General features: G+C 37.1%; 1 protein-coding gene across 6 annotated transcripts in view; it reads right to left on the reverse strand.

Moving 5' to 3' along the window:
* vps13b.L (vacuolar protein sorting 13 homolog B L homeolog) overlaps window positions 1–25,581 on the reverse strand; it is a 591,067-nt gene that overhangs the window by 520,244 nt on the left and 45,242 nt on the right. For all 6 annotated transcript variants that reach the window (XM_018268144.1, XM_018268145.1, XM_018268146.2 and 3 more), the window contains exons 4-8: window positions 21,058–21,178; window positions 13,445–13,612; window positions 10,846–11,027; window positions 9,695–9,869; window positions 2,689–2,954 (exon numbers count right to left, since the gene is read on the reverse strand). In XM_018268144.1, coding sequence (XP_018123633.1) covers window positions 2,689–2,954; window positions 9,695–9,869; window positions 10,846–11,027; window positions 13,445–13,612; window positions 21,058–21,178 — 912 coding nt within the window. The remainder of the gene's footprint in view (window positions 1–2,688; window positions 2,955–9,694; window positions 9,870–10,845; window positions 11,028–13,444; window positions 13,613–21,057; window positions 21,179–25,581) is intronic.

The following is a 25,581-nucleotide window of genomic DNA, read 5'->3' on the forward strand; positions in this document are numbered from 1 at the left end:
ACATTCTTTGCATGAAACTGGAACAATGAATGCTAATGTTTTCTGTCTCGGCAGAACATGTGAATCTCATACAGAATATTTCACTACAGATGGAACTTCTCTTTGCTGCTGGATATTTGTTAGTTGTTGTCAGGTCATTCAAGGAGAGAAGGTGTTATAGAAAAAAAGTGCTGTGGGTCAGAACTGCATGCTAACTGCTATGGTTCTAGAATATTACAGATATACACTAACTCAAATGCCAGTTTTAGATAGAACACATGGTTTATGAATAGGTGAAGACTTTTTAAAGTGGTGGTGTAGAGTAGTAGTCATTACATAATAAAAAAAACCAAACAGATAAAAGTGGAACGTGCACATAATGATTATTATCATCCAGTACCTATGCACCGATTAACCTAAATCTGTTATGACATCATCTGCCACACTGATGGTAAAAGATGTGATAATAAACTGTTTACGTGGGTTTACACAGTGAATAAAATATGGCCCACCTATAAGATCAATATTTTAGCCAGTGCTTTAAAAACTCAAATTATTCTCTAAATTGAAGTTATAATCTACATCTGTCATAAGAAAACGTTTGGGAACCCCTCTTAATTCTTTTGAGTTGGCTGAGCTTTCAAAGTAGCAACTTCCTTTTAATATATAATATGCCTTATGGAAACAATAGTATTTCAGCAGTAACATAAAGTTTATTGAATTAACAGAAAATATGCAATATGCATCATAACAAAATTAGACAGGTACATAAATTTGGGCACCCCAACAGAGATATTACATCAATACTTAGTTGAGCCTCCTTTTGCAAATGTAAAAGCCTCTAGACGCCTCCTATACCCTTTGATGAGTGTCTGGATGTGGGTATTTTTTAACATTCGTCCATACAAAATCTCTCCAGTTCAGTTAAATTTGATTTCTGCCGAGCATGGACAACCTACTTCATATCATTCCATAGATTTTCCATGATATTCAAGTCGGGGGACTGTGAAGGCCATTCCAGAAATATTGTACTTCTCCCTCTGCATAAATGCCTTTGTAGATTTCCAAGTGTGTTTAGGGTCATTGTCTTGTTGGAATATCCAACCCCTGCGTAACTTCAACTTTGTGACTGATGCTTGAACATTATCCTGAAGAATTTGTTGATATTGGATTAAATTCATCTGACAATCGACTTTAACAAGGGCCCCAGTCACTGAACTAGCCACACAGCCTCACAGCCTGATGAAACCTCCTCCAAATTTGACAGTAGGTAGCAGGTGTTTTTCTTGGAATGCGGTGTTCTTCTTCCGCCATGCAAAGCGCTTTTTGTTACGACCAAATAACAAAATTTTTGTCTCATCAGTCCAAAGCACTTTGTTCCACAATGACTATGGCTTGTCTAAATGAGCTTTTGCATACAACAAGCGACTCTGTTTGGGGTGTGAGTGCAGGAAGCGCTTCTTTCTCATCACCCTGCGATACAGATGTTCTTTGTGCAAAGCGCTGAATTGTAGAACGATGTACAGATACACCATCTGCAGCAAGATGTTCTTGCAGGTCTTTGGAGTTGATCTTTGTGTTGTCTGTAACCATCTCACAATCCTCTGCATATGCCGCTCCTGTATTTTTCTTGGCATGCCAGACCTAGGTTTTACAGAAACTGTGCCTGTGGCCTTCAATTTCCTGATTACATTCCTTACAGTTGAAACCGACAGTTTAAACCTCTGAGAGTTTTTTTGTAGCCTTCCCCTAAACCATGAAACTGAACAATTTTTGTTTTCAGATCTTTAGAGAGTTGCTTTGAGGATCCCATGCTGTCACTCTTCAGAGGAGAGTCAAACAGAAGCACAACTTGCAATTGGCCACCTTAAATACCTTTTCTCATGATTGGACACACTTGTCTATGAAGTTCAAGGCTTAACAAGGTAATTCAACCAATTGGGTGTTGCCAGTAATCAGTATTTAGCAGTTACATGCATTTTAATTAGCAAAATTACAAGGGTACCCACATTTTTGCACAGCCAGTTTTTCACATTTGATTTAATTTCAAAAAAATTGAATACCGCTTCACTAAAAATCTTTAAACAATTATGTATAATCCCTGATACTGCTTTGAATTTCAGAGTAGTGTCCTCACCCACCTTTCTACCATAATAAAGGTCCCCTTTGTGAATGACGTTGCTAATTCCTACCAGGCATTGAACTAAAGCATACTATCTCATGGCCTCTGTCTCATTGTTGGCAAAAAGTACTTTCTCAGATTGACTGAAAAGTCCTTCACCTCCAAGACTATAGAGCTGGCTTGGGGTGGTGACAGACATTAGTAGTATGGAGTAGAATTAATTAAAAATAGCTTGATAAATGGGGGGGGATATCAGAACTGGTTAAAGAATATACTAAATTAATGGTAAGCTATAGGTACTAAGGAGAGTTCAATCTAAATCTATTGCTAAAAGTTATGCCTAACAAATTGACCATCTGAAGATACCATTTATATACAGCTAAAACTAAGAGGACGGAGGAGAAAGGGAAGCCCAGCTATCGTCATGCAAAGGAACTTGTTCCATCCTTCAGCCAATTTATCTTATGAACATTATTCATGCATTTATTAAAAAGAAAATCTCCGGTATCTAGTGACCTACTTAAAAATAAAAACTACAGGATTAGAAAGTAAAAAAAACACATTATAGGTAAAATCATAACATTTACCTTGAGAGTAATAGTAGCCTTGGTGCAATAGAACCCCATGGAGATGATTGGGTCTTTAGATATTTGGGATCTAGGACCTTGAAGCATAGCGTTATCTTCCAATCCCGTGTTTCCAAATTCTCCTTCTTCCTCATTTCCATAGCTTACAATAGCTGGCACAAAAGACCATGCCCATGATACCCAACCTTGCTGCTCATCGTCGTCTTGCATGGGATATACTTCTTGGGATGGGTACTGAATTCCTACACCTAGTTCCTCTTCACCTCCTAAAAACAAACATCAGAATGTCACAAAAAAAATAGAGCTCTTGCAAAATAAAATGTTACCAAAAGTCACCAAAAGTTTTTCCCAGGGTAGAACGCCTTTTTTCTGATGCCAGTAAATTAATTCAGTGACCTTTCCTGCTGTTCTTTCAAGAACAGGTACAGAGTGAGTGATCTCTATTTAATCATCTTGACATTTGTCGGTTTAGAAATGTTTGGTACTCAAAAAGCCTGTTCTGAATTCTCTGTAATTAAATATGTGGTTAAAATAATCTTATGATTCCTCTTTCTAGTTTTACAGTGATGAAAAGTTCATGATGAGGAACTAGTAATCATGTTCACAAGTATAGAAATGAATGTTCTTGAACACTGTGCATCTGTTCACAGGTCGCTAGAACACATTTGTACTTGCTTCACTCAAAAGCTGCATGCTGAAAACACTGATATATAACACTGAAGGCCAATGTGGACAGAAACAGAAGTTTCCCACAGGGACATAGCTTTGTTCACTGTTATAACAGGAAACATTTAAAAATCACATGGAAAAAAACATTTGTCGCAATGAGAAAGAAAATGCATAGACACGTATCACATTGAGAGATGGAGGAACTCTGCAAGGCCTCTAACTGGGATTCATTTCAATCTAAAACTGCGTGACCTGACCGGAGGGCATCAAGTTCAACTCCATGTTTCACTTGGAACAGCACTCAAACTCCTCAAAGAAACAGCCCAACTAAATGAAGTATTGCTGACTTGTAGCTCCCCAGCTGCTACTGATATACAATTCCCAGCATCCCTAGACAGCCACAGGACAGTTCGAGAACAGCTGAAAAGATCCAGATAGACTACTCTGAACTTGAATATTTTATGTACAAATAGAATGTTAATTATTAGCAATGAAATGTGTAATGCATGTCATTAAGAATGGCACAGATCTCATGGTTTTGGATTTCCATATTTACCTCCACGTAAGCTTGACTAAGCCACTTGTAAATAAAGTTTAAGCACTATAGAAAAGGTCCTTGCTAGGAGAAATTTAGACCTTTTTGCTAGGAACCATCATTCATGGAGCATGATGTGATAGATCAATTCAAAAAATTGAGTACCGGTACTACACTGTACAATTTCTTTATTATCATTAGCATTAAATTCCAAAGGACACCAAAATCTAAATTATTAAATGCTTAATAGAGAAAAACATTTGTATAGAGCATAATAGGAAATTTAGAAAATAGATTGTGGGCCATCGATCGTGGGCTATCGAGGTCGCCAAACAAGCGCATCTCTCCCCGATATGCCCACCTTAAAGGGATACTGTCATGGGAAAAAAATTTTTTTCAAAATTAATCAGTTAATAGTGCTGCTCCAGCAGAATTCTGCACTGAAATCTATTTCTCAAAAGAGCAAACAGATTTTTTTATATTCAATTTTGAAATCTGACATGGGGCTAGACATATTGTCATATTGTCAATTTCCCAGCTGCCCCCAGTCCTGTGACTTGTGCTCTGATAAACTTCAGTCACTCTTTACTGCTGTACTGCAAGTTGGAGTGATATCACCCCCCTCCCTTTTTCCCCCCAGCAGCCAAACAAAAAAACAATGGGAAGGTAACCAGATAACAGCTCCCTAACACAAGATAACAGCTGCCTGGTAAATCTAAGAACAACACTCAACACTCAAATGTCCCACTGAGACACATTCAGTTACATCGAGAAGGAAAAACAGCAGCCTGCCAGAAAGCATTTCAAAATTGAATATAAAAAAATCTGTTTGCTCTTTTGAGAAATGGATTCAGTGCAGAATTCTGCTGGAGCAGCACTATTAACTGATTCATTTTGAAAACATTTTTTTTCCCATGACAGTATCCCTTTAAATTTTTAAATAGGTCAGATCAACTGCGATCAGACATGATCAAAGGATGGTCTGTTAAGACTGACTGCCAACCTGCATATATAAATAAAATATTGCTCCATAATAACAGTTTATCTAGTATACAATTTTGCTCAAATCTACAAACAGCCTAGCCCCCAAAATGCCAAAATCCCATCCCCTATACCAAAAACCCTGCCTATTTTATGTAAAGTTTCACCCCTTTTAACCATCTGAGCTCTCTTCATTTACTTGGCCCCTGATTACAGCCCTACTAGACCCCCTGTATTGCTAAATAGCAGAGACATAATAGAAACAATCACAATTACAACAAAATGGGTTTATGCATGCAAATATATGAACCATTACAGCACTTTTTTATTCAAGCAACAGTATTCCTTTAATATACCCAATAGCAATAACCTAAATGACGGGGAATTCCCTACGGCTTCAGTTGAACTGAAGAAGCAACTCGGATGAATGATGAAACTATAAGGGGCAGATTAATTAAGGGTCGAAGTGAAAATTCTAATTTTTTTTTTGGTCAAAACTCAAGTTCAAATTGTGAACTATCCAAACTGAGTTCGAGTTTTGATTCGAATTTGAGATTTATCATACTCTGTTCTTTTAGGAGCTTGAATTTGACTATTCGCCAACTAAAACCTTCTGAATTACTGTATGAGTCAATGGGAGAGGTCCAAGGATCAATTTGGTGATGTTTGCAGCCTTCCTAACATTCGAGTTTTTTTTGTAAAAAAAAAAAAACTCAAATCAAGTTTATTTAATTCAAATCGAGTTTTTCTAATTCAAATCGAATTTGATTCAAGTTCTCGGGTAGATTCAATTCGTCTGAGCTGATAAAATTTGTTTTTATTAATACATTTCGATTGGTCGAATTTCGTAATTCGACCCTTGATAAATGTGCCTCTCAGTGTCAAGTTGCCTTTACTTAATTTTACTAGATACTGTATATCATGACCTGGATAAATGAGAATCTTCATAAACAAATCTAATAAATTAACCAACTAATGTTTAACTACTGCTTCAAACAGGGTACAATCCACAAAATTCTTCAATTCTGCAGTAGTGATGTCAGAAAATAAGTCTTACCCCCCACCCCCTTACATCAAAGTCATCTAATGTCTATGACCTCAGAACCCTTCTGTTGAGAGGTTGTCTCTGATTGTGGGTTTACAAAGAAACATTTCTGGAAAAGATTTGGAAACAATCAATTGACAACCAATAAAAATAAGCTTTTAATGTTTTCCTTTTTTCTGCGCTATAATCTACTGTGACTGTCTGCAACACAGCACTTTGAAGATTTCTTTTTTTTTTCTAAATCAATTAATGGGAAAATGGAGATGCAGATGGAGTGTTATCCAAAAGAATTGGGACAGCATTACTGGGACCCAGATGTTAAAGAGAATACATTATGTGGATGAATTACATTTTTAAGCAAAAATGCAAAGTGAGGATAGATGTGAAAATTGCCGGAAAAATATATCTCATGTAGGAGTTGAGCTTTATTTTCCCAAATATTATGAAAGCATAGCTTCATAAATGTACAGAATGCTACTTAACTAAAACATAATTTAACTGATGTGTTACTTCCCATAGCACAGGCATTTGTCATAGACTGCAATAAGAACAGCTGATCAACTGTAGTTTGGTGCAGTTAGAGACCATGTACAGAACAAGCTGTTTCTAAATCTAAATGTTCTGTTTCCTCAACCAGCCATGCCTAAATCATTTAGGGCAGTTTTATTAAGGTTTGAGTTGATTTTAAATGAAAATTCAAATTTTAGAGTTGTATTTTTAGGTCAAAACTCCTATTTTCGGGTTTAAAAAAAAATTGAATTGATCGCATTTTTTAAAAAAACTCAAATATTCGAGATTTATTATACCTCGACCCTGGAAATACCTTGAATACGAAAATACACCACCTAAAACCTGTCGAGGTTCTATAAAAGTCAATGGCAGAAGTCCCTGAAACCATTTGAAGAGGTTAACAGCTTGCGGAGGGTTTGAGCCGAAAACTTGAACTGAGAACTCGATTAGCTTGATTCAAGTTTTTATTCCTGCCAAGAAAATGCCTGTTTTTTTTTCAGAGCAGCCATCTCAACAATATTCCACACCACTAACCACTACCCACCACTGAGCCAAACCTCCGTACACCTCACTTGCAGATGGCAGTTTTAGAAGATGAATTAGGGGGCCTTTGAATGACCTCCCCTTACCGGACTTCCATTTCTACAGTCTACCCTAGTGCTTTTTAAGATCATCATCCGAATACAGTTTGGACCTTTCTGTAAAACTGAATAGCTGCCCTACTTTGGACTTTGCAAACAGCACATACCAATGACCATCTACAGGGCTAATTTTCCAAGCTGTAGCTGCACATAATCCTTGTGAATTGCACACAGTGCAGCTATTAAATCAGGGGTTCCCTGGAGGTACCATCATCTTTGAGGGTTCCCACAGTGGCCTGTGTCAACAGACGCCGTTTACTTGTACCTAAAGGATCTGTAGAAATGTAATTTTGATGGTGAACGCTGGAAAATGAGGACATCCCCACACCAGATTATTTCTGCGCAATTGTGCCCAATTCACATCAAAAAGCACACACAGTTGCTTAAGTCTTGAAGCATTGGCAGCAATTGTGTCAGGTACATTACCACCTTATGACTGCACTTCTGCTGGAAATATAGGTGAAACCATTGTATTGTGGGTAAAAAACCATGGTAACCAAAATTGCACTTTGTGCTCTGCACTTACACTGGTAAATGATGCTGTGTGTTACATTTATAGGAGAAGGATTTTTTTTTCACACTTGGGCTGCCAAATGTTAGGCGCCCCCAAGTGATCTCATTGACTTACCTGACACCCTGGGCCGGTGCACCTATCAGGAGAAAACTGCAGCGAGCACCACGGAGTAATCGTCTTCCTGCTTCTTCTTCTTTCTCATGGCTGCGCATGCACAATAGAGCGGAAAACTGAACTTTAACGAAAAAGCCCGCTATTTCATTCTACTGCGCATGCATCTGCCACTGGAAATTTTAAGAAACAAGAAGCAGGAAGAAGATCACTCCATGGTGCTTGCTGGAATAACCCCCAGACCAGGGCAGTACTAGCCCTGGGTGTAAATTTGATCACTAGGGGCCGCCTAACTTTTGACGCCCCCAAGTAAAAATTAATTTTTTCCTTTAATCCTTGATTAAAAGGTTTGGAATTAGTTGAAGTCCTAAAAAATATACAGAACATGAGAGGACAGTGAACAAAAGTAGTCATGTAGGTTCCCAAACAATTTATTTGAATTGCTTGTGTACATTTGTAGACTGGTGGGCTGCTTAATAAAGACTTCTCTGACAGACAAATAGGTAGCTGATGGATGAAGCTAGACAAGGTGAACAGTTTTGCAAACGAGTGTTACTTGAGTGTTGAGTAAAAGGAGTATGCATAGACTAGTAAGAGAAGAAAAACACACTTGCATGGGTGTCAGGATGAGTGTCTGCTCTGTTTGTAGTCAACCACCTGTGTAAAAGTAATCAAGTTCTTACACCATGTCAACATATTTGGACACAGTTTAAGATTTTAGTCTACAAGAAACTCTCTCAACACCCATGGCATCACAATCAGTTGTTCCCACTCACATTTCAACAGGGACAAAACCTACTAGATGGGAACATTTGTATTTGTTGTGATCAGGTGCCTGGTAGATAAAATCTAATCTGACAACCTGGTCCTCTTGTGTGTGTATCATATAGGTCACAGGTCACATCCATCAGCAATGAATATTTTACGGATCTTATAACCATTGTATATTTGGATCTATGAACCTGATGTTTCACTATCTAATAATTCACTAAGATTCAATATACAGACTTCCTTACTAAATTGCTTGCTTGGAAATTTTTCAGCAAGTCATCTTCAATATGGCCCATATAATGGTGTTCATGGGAAAGGCTTTTCTTGGTCTAATAATTTGTAAGTGGTTCTAAACAATATATCAGAGACCTTTTGGCACTGGCTGTCAAGTACCTGACTGCCAGTGCCATAGATTCTATTTTTCATTAAACTGCATTGCATCTCATTTTGCAAAAGATGTAGAGTTGTAGTATTCAAAGACGTGTGTGTGTGTGGGTGTGTGTGTGTGGGTGTGTGGGTGTTTATTAGAGATGTATATTAAAAAAAAACGAATTTACACTAGAAACCAGTTGGGAGGTCACAAAGGATGAATACTAATTAAAAAAACCTTACTGAAATAAAAGCAATAAAAATGTAAAATAACAATAAAAGATGATTTGTTTTTTTTTCCCGTGTTGCTGCTGAGGTCAACTGAAAATGGGGAAATTAGTAAAGCTTTTGAAATCCATAAAACATTTTGAAAAAACTATTTAATTGTAGAGAATACAATTAACTCTAACTTGCAGTACAGCAGTAAAGAGTGACTGGGGGCAGCCCCATGTCAGATTTCAAAATGTAAATATATAAAAAATCTTCTTTGCTCTTTTGAGAAACAGATTTCAGTTCAGAAGTCTGCAGGAACTGATGCATTTTGGGGAAAAAAAAATTTTCCCATGACAGTAACCCTTTAAGTGGTTTTCTTACCAGGTCTCGAGTTTAGTCCACAAGTCTTCAAGTGCACACTGTACTTGTGGCACTGTACTAACAAACATCAACATCAAGGTTTTGCTTTGTCTGTTAGATCACCATTCCAAAAATTCATATAGATAAAAAAGAAAAAAATTCACCCATGTGAAGTTTCCAACGTCAACTTTCCAGAAATAAAATCCCACCGGAAGTAACGTGTTACCAAGAATGTATCAAAATAACATACATTGATTCTTTAAAAGCACAAGTTAAAGTACACTTACCAGACATGTTTACAATTGAATCCTTAGTAAGGTTGAGTGGACTGTCAGGTTCTCCATCTTTTGTGTTTCCAATTTCCCCATAGTACAGGGCAATCCCCAGCTGCATTATACGTATAAACATAGGGAGCTGCTGATCAGTAAGGGAGAGCTTCAAGCTATCCACCATGGTATGAATCTGAGTGGTAAGATATCCACAGATGCAAATTAGAAAAAAAACACATCTCAACACTCTGTAAACATATGCATGATCACATGGCCAAATTGGTAATATGTAAACAGACTGTGATTATGGCCAAAAAAATTGAATTACATCCCATGTATAGTCAAACTCAAATGTAACACTCAACTGGATCAATGTGTAGCAAGGTTTAGGTAAGGAGCCAATCCAAGGACTAAAATTAATTATAGACAAGCCTGGCTATCAACTTGATCACTCAAAACCAAGTGGGCATCTCACTGGTCCATGTATTTGGGAGGAAATGTCTGATATCTGATCAGGGCTCTATCATATATAAGTTAGTAGGAAAAATTTGTCAGACAAGGAAAGCATCTCCAAGAGGCCAACCAACAAACCTGATTTGGCAAACCAGGGGTCCAAATTTAACTTGCTTGGCAAACTTTGGTTGTGAAGAAAATATTCTCAAAACAGTTTAAGCAACTGAAAATTTACTTTACTGTCAACGCTATTTTCGCAGACAACAACCTCGAACAGTGGCCGTACACAAGCAAATATCCAGCTAATTTGCAAGCCATTTGCACACAAAAAATGGAAAGCCCAGGCAATATTTAAGCATTCATGAAAAAAAAAAAAAAATCGGCAATACAACCATAGGCAAATAAATATGAACTGCACAAAATTTATAAATGATCCACTGTGTATCAATACCTTACAAAAATTGCAACGGCTCCTTTATTTTTCAATTATTCAAGCTTTCCTCTGTAGCGGGTTTGCTAGTTGTGATATATAATTAAAATATTCAGCTATAGTTCATAGGTATGGAAATACACTACATATTTTTTAAACAACCATTTCTTTAAATAATTTATACTTCCTTTTCTTGAATGGTGTTGGGGGAGTAAAATAATTACTTTATGTTACTGAAATGTTTGACAGTCATGCACTATATCACAAGAGACAGGTTTGAAGTTACCTTTATCACAGAGGGCATTTTAGAGTTAAGGCTGTCATATGTAAAGTGCAGGCGGGTTCGGAAAGAACATTTGTACAGCAGCGGGTCCTGGTAAAATTCAATCTTTCCGCTGGCATTCCTCTTGTCAAGGCAAACCGTACAATCCGAGAAATTAATGACTTTTCTTAGCACTAGTTCGGTTGCTGAAATACATCAATGTAAAACGAAACTGGGTGAACAATAACAGCAAATTCTGGCCAAATGATTCTCTAAAAATAAGAAATGATTGTTTATCAATAAGAAATAACTTTTTTAATAAGAAATAAACATTGCTTTAGATGAATGCTGTGGAAAAGGATTTGTGAGCAGCAATATACAAGTATTTTGCAGAGGCACTAGGAGATAAAACAGAATAAACTCTTTGCTTAAGATGATCTATTTTAAACAGATTAATTGTCCATTACTTGCTCATGGGTGGGATCCTGCTAAGAAAAATTGAAAGATCAAAATTGCACAAAAGGAAAACCTGGTTGGCTTATCGTGTTCAAAAGGGGAGGGAAAAAAGCTAACAGAGCCAAATCCAAATACTTTACACAAAAAATGTCTTTGATCCTGCTATGCAAACTAACAGAGTAAAATAATTTTATACATATAGTTATGTATGTCATGGGTCAAGATTACCAGCAGCCTTACAAACGTGCCCTTCCTCCCCCGAGAATCAGCAAAGATAATGAGATGTGTATAATGACCTCAAACTTTCCACTCACTGCTGTTCTTGTCCCTGGTGTAAATAAAAATTAAATACTTCTCCTTATCCCACAAGTGTTCTAAAAACCCAAAGAGATGTGATCAAATGAAAAATAAATGCATTCTTCTGTTGCACAGTCAATTACAAAAAAAACTGTAAAAAAATTCAAAATGATAACAAAAGCCCTAATTATTAGGTTCATGTTGAATCGAGGTGTGTGTTGATATAAAATGAGAATATACCCAGCAACACAAAGTGAATGTCAACCACAAAAGTAATTTTTGGCATGATAAAAGGAAACATCATTTTAAGCAACTTTGCAATATACATTCATTACAAATTAGCTATGGTTTTTAAGTTGTTTGTAAATGTATTGCTATTGAAAGCTTTGTTTGTCCCTTTCTATTCTCTGTAGGGTTGCCACCTGCCCGTTATTTTACCGTCCTGGACGGTAAAAATGCCGGTTGATCCCAATGTTATTAATAGGGAAAAAACAAATATATAGGAAGGCCGGTATTTTTTTTCCAGAAAAGGTGGCAACCCTAATTCTCTGACCTGATGGTTTAGGCTGTTGATACAATGTAAGACGAAGCAGCTGATTAACAGACCTGTCTTTGTCAGGGAACGAAGACTTTTTCAACATTGTTTAAAAAGTAACAAATAGGAGTTAAAAGAAAACTATACCCCCCCCCCCAAACAATGTAGGTATCTATAAAAAGATATTGCATAAAACAGCTCAAATCTAAAACCCTTATTCATGTAAATAAACCATTTTCATAATCAGGGGCGCTCCACCAATGAGGCGAGTTGAGACACTCGCCTCAGGCGGCAGCGCCCCCCTGGTTACCGCTCCTGGTAACTAAGAGCCGAATTTCCGGTTTTCAACCCGGAAATTCGGCTCTTCTAGTGCAGAGAGCGCAATTGCGCTCTCTGCACTAGCGTCGTGTAGCGCCCGACCCCCTCCTGTGCAGAAAATGTGAGCGCCGTGAGGAGGGGTCAGGGCGGCAACGGAAGGCCGCCTCAGGCGGCATAAAGGCGCGGATCGGCGCTGTTCATAATAATATACTTTTCTAGTAGTATGTGCCATTGAGTAATCATAAACAGAAAATTGCCATTTTAAAAAAGAAGGGCCGCCCCCCTGGGATCGTACGATTCACTGTGCACACAAACATACCAACAAACCATACTTGTTAGTTCACATGAGCCAATTTAACAGACAGATGAAGGTCTTTTGCTTCCACACTTCTTCCTGGTACAGTTATAGAGTTGTAGTATTTCTGGTCAGGTGATCTCTGAGGCAGCACACAGACAATCACGAAATGGTGGCTCAAGGCAAGAGATGTAAAAGGGCAAGATTTACTTAAATATATAGACCAATTTGCTAAGATAATATGCCACTTAATATGATGATCTGTTGCTTACTGGCAGAAAACTGCACCAGCCCAAAGTTATTCCAGAATCGATTGTCTTCCCGCTTCTTCTATCTTCTCATGGCTGTGCATGTAGAGCGAAAAGACGAACTATAACGAACTTTTTACTGCACATATGTCTGCCCCAGGAAACTTGAAGAAAGAAGAATCAGGAAGACGATCGCTCTGTGGTGATCGCTGGAATAACACCGGGCCGGTGTCGTTTTATCCTGATAGGTGCACCAGCTCAGGGTGGCAAGTAAGTAGATACAATTACTTGGGGGTGCCTAACTTTTGGCAGCCCCAAGTAAAAATGCCTTTCCTTCTCCTTTAATAAATGTATATTGGAAAGTTGCTTAAAATTAAAAAAAAAAATGAAATTTTTCTTTTATTAGCCAAATTTTTATTTTGGAGTTCACTTGCCCGTTAAGGTACTACTAAATAGTCATTACTATGCACTTACCAGAAATGTCCATGAATGCTCTGTCCCAGAACTCATCCACGGTGTAGCACTCAGCACAAGTAATATTGACCGAAAGAACTATATCATCTTCCACATACTTTAAGATAAGATTGTTGACCACTATGTTGACATTATTGACAACGCGTCTAATCAAGCTTTGTACATAGCCTGGGGGGGGGAAAAAAACAAACATTTTATTATTGCTTCATTCTCTTTATTTAGCTTCTGCCTTTTCCTTTATATTAAAATAATTCTTTTGGTGTAAAAATGGACCTAAGAAATGGGATCTTCTGCTAAATCTTAAGACTTATGGCAATAGGACTGATTCTCAGCCTGCGGATAAACGATAATCAGCTGATCCACTGGCCTATGCTGGCAACTACGTGCACTAAAAGATACTATGTAGGTTTGGTGCAGACACAAGGGTGCATTTTGGTGAAAAATGCATATTCACACATTAATCTGCAGGCCAAGAATCAGCCCCATTTGGCATTAGCCTGAGGGATCAGCAGAAGATCCCATCGCTTAGTTCTTTAATTGCGTTTCACGGCTAACAGCTCAAAATGAGCCGTCTTTCAATTGATACACATGAGCTGCGCTTCAGTTATAAGCCTGAGGGTCAAATGAGTGGCTCAATTTGATAAGTCAGATGGCCATACACACAAAGATCCACTCCTTTGGCAATTGACAAATGAGCGGGACTCCTCCTGATAAGTTCACCTTGAGGTGGGCGATATTGGGCCGATCTGATCGTTAGCCCTAGGGCGCAGCGATTGAATTTGAATGTTGGGAATGCAGTTGGTGGGCTCAAGGACCACATCAACAAATCAACACTGTCCTCGATCAGTAGAGATTTGTAAACCTTCCTGATGGAAATATGCCTGACAACTGCTCAATTGGTTAAATTGTGCAAAAATCTGCTCATTTGGTGACCTGGTGAAAGAAGCAGATCCTTGTGCCTACAAATGGTTTGATACACTGCAGCATTATTCTAAACAAGACAACAAGATTACCTGGACAAATCATTTATTTTCCCATATACCCAGATGTGAAAATAAATGTTAGATAGGCAGTTTGGTAAAGCAATTCTACATGGGATAGGGTTGCATTTACAGCCCTGCAAGTACGCAAAAAACAGATCTTTTGGGAAAACCCAGAATCCGTAAAAAAGTGTCCAGCCTGCATATCACTGCTTGCAAACAGTGCAAGTTTGACTTAATAACATTATAACAATCCCTGTCCAAAACATTAACTGTGATTTAGGAAGTGCTGTGTGTTTTATTTTCCAACTCTTTCCAATGTAGTTTCATTTTTAGCCCCGATGGATGACTATTGCACGGGGTGGGAAAGCAGGAAGAAAATTTATTAGCAAGACTGGTCCCTGCAGCTGGCTTTCTGTTTCCCTGTTCGGCTTGTAAATGTCTGCTACACTGCACGTCACTTCTACTGAGGGACATGAAGTTGACAAGGATATGATGCAGAGAGATTAAGGATGTTAAAAAAAAACACTATTTCTAATCTAAGTATTCCTTTACATCATTATAGGTATTGTTTTTATCTTTTATTTTATATTTTGAATGATTATTAATCATTACATCATTGCCTATCTCAATGGACCTTACAATCTAATTCACAAAAGTAATATAATGAAAAATTTCGGTCATCATATAAATTGAAAAAACTACAGTTAGTTTTTATCAGCGCGAAACAAAATATCTGTGACACCGAGAAGCACAATTTTATAAAAATGAAAAGTGAACGTGATAGCTGTGTTTATTTATGGAAAATCTCAAATCAGCTAACCATACACAAATCTTGAGATTTTTTTCAGCATTCAACACATAAAAACTAAAATGAAAGTGGCATAATTTTATTTTTTAGTTTCACATTTTTTACAATGATAAATGTCAATTAATTGAGGTAAAAAAAACTGGATAAAAAAAATAGCCGCAATTGTTTTTCTTTTGGTGCGAATTAATTATTATTGAAGGGGTTGTCCACCTTTAAAGGAACAGTTCACTGTAAAAATAAAAACTGGGTAAATAGGCTATGCAAAATAAAAAATGTTTCTAATAAAAAATGTAATGTAAATAGAGTGAATGGATATCGAACATATGTCTAACATATTAGCCAGAACACTACTTCCTGCTTTGTGCTCTCTTGGTTTCCATCCCTTTAATTGTTATGTCAGAATTCTCTTCTACTCACTGACAGAGTACCACATTATATTATATTTTTTGTCCCAATCTGTTAAATTCTGTAAACATATATTAAATGCACTTATAGAACGGTTGATTTTTTTAAGTGCTTTGTTAGAATAATGAAGAAAACATGTAATATGAGGAGAGCACACACTTTTGAATCTAACTGTATATTTTCAAATATGCTGAAGAACTGAAAAATCAGTTTTGTGCCCTAGGGTTACATTTGTTTATCCTGTAAGGGGGTTCCCCAGGTTAATAAGCTGCAAGTGATAACTCCGCTGTGCTTTACATTGAGATAGGAAATAGCAGCCCTAATAGCCAGGTTACCAATGACTTGCTTTCAAGGGAGTATTTAAAAACAATTTTTAAGTCTGGGTAATCTATGATGATAAATACAGGTATGGGACCTGTTATCCAGAATGCTTGGGACTTGGTGTTTTCCCGGATAATGGATCTTTCAGTTATTTGGATCTTCATACCTTAAGTCTACTAGAAAATCAAATAAACATTAAATAACCCCAATAGGCTGGTTTTGCTTACAATAAGGATTATATTTTACTTGTGATCAAGTACAATGTACCGTTTTATTATTACAGAGATAAAGGAAATCATTTTTAAAAAATATGGATAATTTGAATAAAATGGGGGTTGTGGGAGACTACCTTTCCATAATTTGGAGCTTTCTGGATAACGGGTGGTACTCTCCTAAACAGCTGAAATTCATGGCTCTGGACCCCTCTGTGAGTTAAAAATATAATCTATTTATTTATATTCTATATTACAGATTGGCTGTTTTCCATAGACTCCATTTAATCAAAATAATAGAAATTGTAAAAAATTATCTAATAATCTTAATAATAAGACAGTGCCTTGTACTTGATCCCAACTAAAATATAATGAATCCTTATTGGAAGCCAAACCAGCCTATTGGGTTTATTTAATGTTTACATGATTTTCTAGTAGACTTAAGGTGGCCATACACGGAGAGATCCCCTTGAGATGGGCAATATCGGGCTGAACCGATCGTGGGCCCTAGGGCCCAACGATCGGATCCTAACGAATGGGAGCGGGCGGTCGGATTGCGGGACCGCATCAACGAACAGATGCGGCCGCGATCCGACGGGATTTTTAGTCCCATCTGATCGAGATCTGGCCGACTTTCGGCCAGATCTCGATCGGGGAAGCCCGTTGGGGGCCCCATACACAATACCCAATACCCAATAAGCTGCCGACTTGGTCTGTCGGCAGCTTTTATCGGCCCGTGTATGGCCACCTTTAAAGGCAGATTTATCAAGGGTTAAATTTAGAGTTCATGGGAGTTTGTATAAACTCCCATAAACTCAAAATTCAACCAAAAAAATGACCAACCGAAATTTATCAAAAATTTGAACTTTGCAAACTCAGGTGAATGGGATCGACCCGTTAACTCGGATCAAATTAGATTGCAGTTTTTTATACGAAACAAAATCAATTTTCAGGAAGGCTGCAAACAACTCCAAATTGATTCCCGAACTTCCCTTATAGGCTAAAACAGCTAAAATTCGGCAGGTTTAAGGTAGCAAAGAGTCAAATTCGATTTTTAAAGGGCCAGTACATGACAAATTTTGTAGATCATATTCAATTTTTTTTAAAAACTCAAATCGAATTTTAACTATTCCCTAGTTTAATTCCACTCGAAAATTCTAATTCTAATTTTCACTTTGACCCTTGATAAATCTTTCCCTTAAGGTATGAAACCCCAAATCCTGAGCATTCTAGGTTAACATACCTGTATTGTAAATCTAAGATTGATATTTTCAAGCTAATCATAGCTGGAATAGTTAGCATTTGTTGAACATTTGTGTCTGTGATCACTTAAGTGCCTGTCATAATTTTAAGTGTAATTTATGCATACACTTATTTTGTGCTTAGAACATTATATTATCAGATGCTACAACTGACTAATAATATTAATGTGATAATATTTCAGTTTCAGGTGTACAAATGAACATAGATATGTCAGATAGTGAGTAGTCTCCATTCAAACCAAGCAGCCCCTTTCAAAGAAAAAAAAGACTGCCTAGTCTTACTATAGATCTCTGCCTCCCTGAGTATAATGATAGGGCTCAGATAAAAACGCACAGAGTTTTATCAGCTGTGTGCCATAACCCCAAAGGTAGACGACACCTAGGGGCACATTTACATAGGGTCGAATATCAAGGGTTAATTAAACCTCGATATTCGACTGTCGAAGTTAAATCCTTCGACTTTGAATATCGAAGCTGAAGGATTTAGCGCTATTCATTCGATCAAACGTTTAATCGTTTGATCGAAGGATTAAATTCTTCAAATCTAATGATTCGAAGGATTTTAATCCTTCGATTGAACGAAATTTTGTTAGAAAGCCTATGGGGACCTTCACCATAGGCTAACATTGAGGTTCGGTAGGTTTTAGGTGGCGAAGTAGGGGTTCAAAGTTTTTTTTTAAAGAGACAGTACTTCGACTATCGAATGGTCGAATAGTCGCACAATCTTTAGTTTGAATCGTTCTATTCAAAGTCGTAGTCGTAGTAGAAGGTTGAAGTAGCCAATTCGATGGTCGAAGTAGCCAAAAAAACATTCGAAGTTTTTTATATTCTATTCCTTCACTCAAGCTAAGTAAATGTGCACCCTAGCTATTGTTTTTGCAAGGACAGCTAATTTGTTTTGTAGGCAAGCTTATTCCCCCTCAAGTGAACATTTAAGTTTTGTTATACAGGTATATGTTATCCAGAATGCTTGGGACCTGGAGTTTCCAGAATAATGTATCTTTCTGTAATTTAGATCTTCATACCTTAAACCTACTAGAAAATCATTTAAACTTTAAGTAAACCCCATAGGCTAGTTTTGCTTCCAATAAGGACTAATTATATGTTAGTTTAGATCAAGTACAAACTACTGCTTTATTGTTACAGAAAAAAAAGGAAATCTTTTTTTAAAAATCTGGACTATTTAGATAAAATGAAGTCCATGGGAGACAGCCTTTCTGTAAATGGAGCTTTCTGGATAACGGGTTTCTGGAAATTACCTGTATCTGTATATTCTGTATGATAAATATTAAATTAAACTTACAGTACATAATTAAAAAGTTACAGTGTCACTTTAATGGGCTTCAGCAAACTTTAAAAAGAGCAAATCATATCATAATCGTCCCGTTACATTCCCATTATCCAAGCTGCGTCAAACTGGTAGAATGCTGTTTTTATTTAACAGTGTATGGTATAACTATATAAAGCACTACAGTTCACTGCAATATTGTACAAAAGACGGTCATCAATACATCAGCTGTGGATAACAGAACTTCCCTGAGGACCTATTTTGCACACATATCTCTACGATTCCATCATGGTCAAGCTGTTAGGGCAGAGCTGGAGCACAATAGACATCATCTGGAAGAGAAGGGAGGAGGAATATTTCCTCTGTGTAAGGAGGCATGATGGAATGTAGGAGGCCTAGTGTGAGAGCTGTCAGTAGGAAGACATCCCACTTATAGTTATCCAACCTTCTGTGACCCTTTCAGTAACGGAGTCTGCACTTTTGGCCTTTGTGTCAACCTGCCGAGGGTTTCCAAAAGCAATGAACAGGACCAAATGAAAAATGAGATGCTTGCAAAGGAAACAGACAGTTAAACGGTGAGAAACAAATGGAAATATCAGGGAAGGATTTGTCTAACTTAGCGCAGATTGTGACACAGATATCAAAGGACCTAAAGTCACAGTGGAAAGCCTGTTAACTAATCCATTATGGAAATGGATGTTATTTGTTTCCCATTTCGGCAAATAAACCCTGTCCATGACCAGCGTCAAATAGTGACTGTAAAATGTCTGCCACCTTGTGTCCTACTGTCCTATAGTCTAGAACCTATGTGGGCAAATGGCTGACTTCTATGTACTTAAAGGGGAACTATCGCAAAAATAAAAATTTAATAAAAGCTTCGGCGTACTGAAACTTTCCAAATACAATCAATTAAATTTTCTGCATCTGAAATACTAAAGTTTTATCTTCACTATCCCTCTCTCAGCATCTGTTTCTCTTCATTCTGTCTTCATGCAGCTGTTGGGTGTCAGATATTTATTTACAGTTAGATCCAATATATCTTATAGGGTCTTCCTTTCCTAGCAGATGAAGTAGAGCTCATTAAAATAACTGATTCCCATACAAACAAAATAACTGCCTTTTGCACAAATTCTGCATGTAGAGAGACATAATGTCTGGTGATTTTAATAGAGTGAGCTCTAATATATCTTCTAGGAAAGGAAGCCCCCTATAAGATATATTGGATCATTCATCTGACACCCAACTCCTGCATGAAGAGAGAATGAAGAGAAACAGATGCTGATAGAGGTATAGTGAAGATAAACTTGATTTTTCAGAAACAGCACATAATTTTTTTCAGAAACAGCACATAATTTTTAATTGATTATATTTAGAAAACCTCAGTATGCTGAAGCTTATATAATATTTTCGATTTCCCCTTTAAATTTCAAATGTATAGTGCAATGATCTAAAGACATTAAAACCATAATAAAATGTTTATCTGATTCGGCAAATAAGTTACAGGAAGATTATAGATCAACGCCAATTTATATTAAATGAACGCATGCAAATGGGCCATATGGCACAGGTACCTGTACCTGGTACAGGTGATGAAAGGAGCATGATTGTGTAGGTGATCAGTATAAACCACAGCTAGCTTATAACTCTTTATTCAGAGACTACATAACCCTTAGACCTAAGATATGTGCTAAAAATATTTAATTCTTGGTATTTCACTGCTGTTGTCCAGGGCAGTAATACAATACCTTCAGAATATGCCATGGCCTTTAATATATATATTACTGATTAATACAAAAGTCTGAAATAAATACAGACAAATCAGTATGCTGATGAAAGTTACAAAAATCTAAACTGAGCATCATGGTATATTCAACAAACCTCTCCAAAAACACCGGTACCATCATAGACTGTTTCTAGTCTTGCCCAATCTCACACCTTGTGTCTCATTCCCTTCCTCTTTTAGATTGTAAGCTCTTTTGCACAGGGCCTTCCTCACTTTTTGTACTGGTAATTATCTGTGTATGTTGTATGGATGTAATTCATGTGATTTCTTTGTATAAACACATTTATTTTAAAGCACTGCGCAATATGTTGGCTCCCTAAAAATACATGCTAATAATAATAATCTACTGTCTAACAAACAGGTGTTAAAATGCCTTGGAAAAAGGGTCTATGTTTTTATTTCTAATGGGTTTATTGTTCTAATGGTTTTATTGTTCCTAACACAGTTTCATAGAAAATATAATGCACATGCAAAAAGAGCTGGCAATTATGTTCATGAATAAATCACAACAGTCATTAGCCATAAAAAAAAACAAAAAAAAAAAAACAGACCTGGTGGCAAATCGGGGTCAGTAGGAGCTACCTGCTGGACCTTGCGAGGCTTAACTGGGGATTTGGCACTCTCGGTAGTGCTGCGATTTGTTGAACTGGAACCACAACTTTCAATGTCCTCCTGTGAAACAAACCGAAAACCATTAATAAAACAACAGAATTCTGAAAAATAGAGGGATTTTGGTGGTTTTAGAATCTATGAAAAAACTAATTTTCTCTAAGACCACGATTGTCAAGTAATTGATTAAAACAATCTAATATAAATAGCACAAACGAATAAAAATGTGGAATATGAAAACCTCGAAATCCTCGAATGTTTCTTGCAAACACACATATAAAAAAAAAACAACCAATCTAAAAGAAAGGCTTTACAATTCAACTCCCATTGATTTTGTTTTCTATTAGGGGCAGATATACCTAGGGTCAAATATTGAGGGTTAATTAACCCTCGATATTCGACTGCCGAATGTAAATCCTTCAACTTCGAAAATCGAAGTTGAAGGATTTAACACAAATAGATCGATCGAACAAAAGGATTTTAATCCACTGATCGAACGATTTTTCTTCGACCAAAAAATTGTTAGAAAGCCTATGGGGACCTTCCTAACATTGCACCTCGGTAGGTTTTAGGTGGCGAAGTAGGGGGTCGAAGTTTTTTTAAAAGAGACAGTACTTCGACTATCGAATGGTCAAATAGTCGAACGTTTTTTAGATCGAATCGTTCGATTCGAAGTCGAAGTCAAAGGTCGAAGTAGCCAATTCGATGGTCGAAGTGGCCAAAAAAATCATTCGAAATTCAAAGTTTTTTTTCTTCTATTTCTTCACTCGAGCTAAGTAAATGGGCCCCTTAGTGTTTTTAATATATTGCAAAATTTTGGTGGTTTATTGTAGTTAATATAATTCACAATTTTTAGTGCTAAATAATAAAGTTAGTAAAATCAGCCCAAATGTGTTTACGATCATGAGAGACTAAAACTAAAGAATAAAAAAAAAAAAAAAATCAAAAGGGGGTTGTCCATTTCATGATTTACTGTTGGGATTCATATTAATAGTGCGGGTTAAAAACACAATAAAACTGCCTCTACTCAATGGCAATATATTTTAACAGACTATAAGGTTTGGAGGTGGGAAATCCTCATCGTCTCCTCCATGACACTACTCTCTGATATTGCGTTTATAATGTGCATATGAAAATTACTCAGATTTATGTTTTCATTAATTCCAAATAAACTTCTCCTCTTAACTCAGATTTTTCTATATTTATTGTACCCCAACCCTAGAAATAGCTCAAATCCAAAAATACACCATCTAAAACCTGTTGAAGTCATGTAGGAGTCAATGGCAGAGGTCCCCTTGAACCATTCAAAGATGTTAATAGCCTTCATAACTTTCGAGTTATTTTCAGAGGGGTTTGCCCGAAAACGTGATCACTTTGATCGATTCGAGTTTTTTCCACTAAAAACTTTTTTATTATTACGTTTTTGGGTTCTTAACACTGAAGTCGCTGAATCACATTTTTCTATTCTAGCTTTTTCTTAAATTAGAATCCATTCAAGTCATGAGTTCATTAGGTATAAAACAAAAAACGTAAAAATTTCGACCTTTGATAAATAACCCCCATAGTGTAAAAAAAAGACCAGCAACACTGGGATCTCAATTTTCCTTGTGTATTACAGATGCATGTACACCGACGTGATGTTTCAGTCAAAGCCTTGGGAAAGGTCAGAAACATCACGTCAGTTGCATCTTGGATACATAGTGAAATCCCAGTGTTGCTGGTCTTTTCTTCGCTGTACAAAATATAATATGGGTGTAATATATTAGCAGGAATAGTGCACAGAAATAATTTCAAACTATGTAAAGGCCCTTCCTAAGTTACTGTATGAAATCATATTAACACACAGTGCAAACTCCTATGGGTAGGACTACCCAAGAGGACAAAACAGAAGTTGTTTTAATTATATAAAATTACAAATTCTTCACAAATAACAAGTATCAGTAAAAGAGACACACAGGCAGACACAAATAAACTCCCACTTACTATTTGGTTTGCTGATTAATAGCAATGAGGCTGCAATTCTCCAAACTGCATTAAAACAATTCTTTTTTTTGGCAGCAATGAACACCTATCCTACCTAGGTACTTATTCAAATGCCATAAGTACACAACAAATTGTTCAAGCAACTGCCAATTAAATTAGTGGTTCCAGGCATTTTGTCACCCACCTGCAGAGATATTTAAATCACAGACAGCAAAATGCTTCAAAATCACACCTTCACTGTCATTGCCCTAAACAGGTCTAGATAAAGGCTTTTGTAGCCACACCATTGCCATTGTCAACATATAACTCGCCATTCAATTTTACACACACAATAAATTAAAGAGCAAGTCAACCCAAAATAAAAATTTGCGAAATAAAAGAAAACATAATTCTAAACAGCCTTCCATTATTCATTTATTACAAATTTCCATTGTTTTTAAAGTTATTTGCAATAACAATTGCTACTGAAAGCAGAATTAGCTTAACACCTGTTTTTTTGCAAAAGTCTTATTTCCCCAGAAAAGACAGATCTGTTAATTAGCTGACTTGTATTACATTGTAACAAAAGTCTGAGCCATCAGGGCAGAGAATAGAAATGGACAAAACCTGCTTTTAATAGCAATACATATACAAATAACTTAAAAACCGCCGGCTGTAATGAAAAATTCCGTCGGTATGGCACTCACATTGCTTCCTTTTCCGAAGTCGCCTGAAGTTGCCTCACGAGGAAACTTTGTGCGACTTCGGAAAACAAAGCGTCACGAGTGCCATACAGCTGTCGATTTTTCATTATAGCCGGCGGGAAGGTAGGGGAAGGCAGAAGAGGCGATTTGTCGACCAGGCAACTAATTTTTCCGAATCTCTCGGTGTGCCCTTACCCTAAATACTGTAATGTACCTACTATTTTCCACTTGTATGGACCACCACCTATTCACCCTACTCTATTAAGTCCACCAAGTCCGCAATCATTTCTTCACAGGCTTTCATGTCTTTTTGTCACAAGACCAAGATGGTGGCTGCATAATGTGCTTTAAGCTGTTACAGAAATCTCACTTCTGCACTATTGGCACAATTTGTATAGATTTTAGGGATAGGGGCAAATAATGACATTTAGATCTTACATTGTCCTTTAATTGGGGCTTAAAAACCCACTATAAAGACTTATATAAAGATTGTTTGAGATAAGAACCTCGTTCAGGGGAGATTAGTCACCCAGCAACAAATCTCTTCTTCTTTGGGCGACTAATCTCCGCAAATGCCTTCCTGCCAGCAAGAATTTGAATTACCAGCGGGATGGCATACATAGCGCTTTGTTTTACAAAGTCGCCCGAAGTAGTAACTTCGGAAAAACGAAGTGCCATCCTGCCGGTGATTCACATTCTAGCCAGCGGGAAGGCATTTCTGAAGTCGCCCGAAGAAGAGGAGATTTGTCGCTGGGTGACTAATCTCCCCAGAATCTTACCGTGTGCCACCAGCTTCTTTCGAGAAGCCAACCCTCACTCTGCTTAACTACCGAATGCAACACCACATACAGTACCACATTTCTCACCCACTTAATTCGATCTTGCCCACTCACACACCTTGTGTATTACTCCCTTCCCTTTAGAGTGTAAGCTCTTTTGCATAGGGCCTTCCTCACCTTTTGTACCGGTATTGGTTGTGATGTATGTAACTCCATATGTTCTATGTATATAATTCATGTGATTTAGTTGTATATCACATTTACTTTACAGTGCTACGCAATATGTTGGCGCTATATAAATACATGTTAATAATAAAATAATAAAAACTCCACTGCAGATATGAAATAAGTAATATAAAAAAGATATATATGAGATCCAGTCAAGATAATAAGTTCTAAGCTCAGGGTTCCTGCAAACAGAACTGAAAAAGCCCTTATTATATTTATATATGGTGCCCTCTGGTATAGCAGCCACAGATATTATCATGCAGCCATCAGGAAACTCAACACTTTGAACAACATGGTCAAAGTTGCAGCCTTGACACTATGAAAACTGCTATGAAGTTTTGTGTTCTGGATTGGGAATACACAACATTAAGAAGCTAAATAAATGACCAAAACTATCATTTACAGGTCATGAGGTTAACGAATGATGGAAAAGCTCAGGCACTATGAAAATAAATCAGTGAAATCCAATCTTCCTTTATCTGGTCACTCCCAGCATTTGCTCACTAATGATCTCCAGTATGTCCCGTCTTCTGTCCTCTGTCAAATTAAAGATGCTCCATGAAGCAAGAAGTTTCCTGGACACCAAATACAACAAAAGGAGTATCCAAACAGATAAACAATGAGGAGTCACTGTCTGCAGGAGAGTTAAATGAAAACCTAACGGTGAGGGAGGACTGTTAGGAGTACAGGCTTGTGAGAAATAAAAAGGAGGGACACAAGGCTGTTGGGCTTATAGTGAATAGGCGCATTTAGAGGGTTCATTCCCAACTTTTGTAGAACCTGTGATTAGATT

The sequence above is a fragment of the Xenopus laevis genome, chromosome 6L (genome assembly GCF_017654675.1).
Source record: "Xenopus laevis strain J_2021 chromosome 6L, Xenopus_laevis_v10.1, whole genome shotgun sequence".
In the NCBI taxonomy this organism is placed as follows: Eukaryota; Metazoa; Chordata; class Amphibia; order Anura; family Pipidae; genus Xenopus; species Xenopus laevis.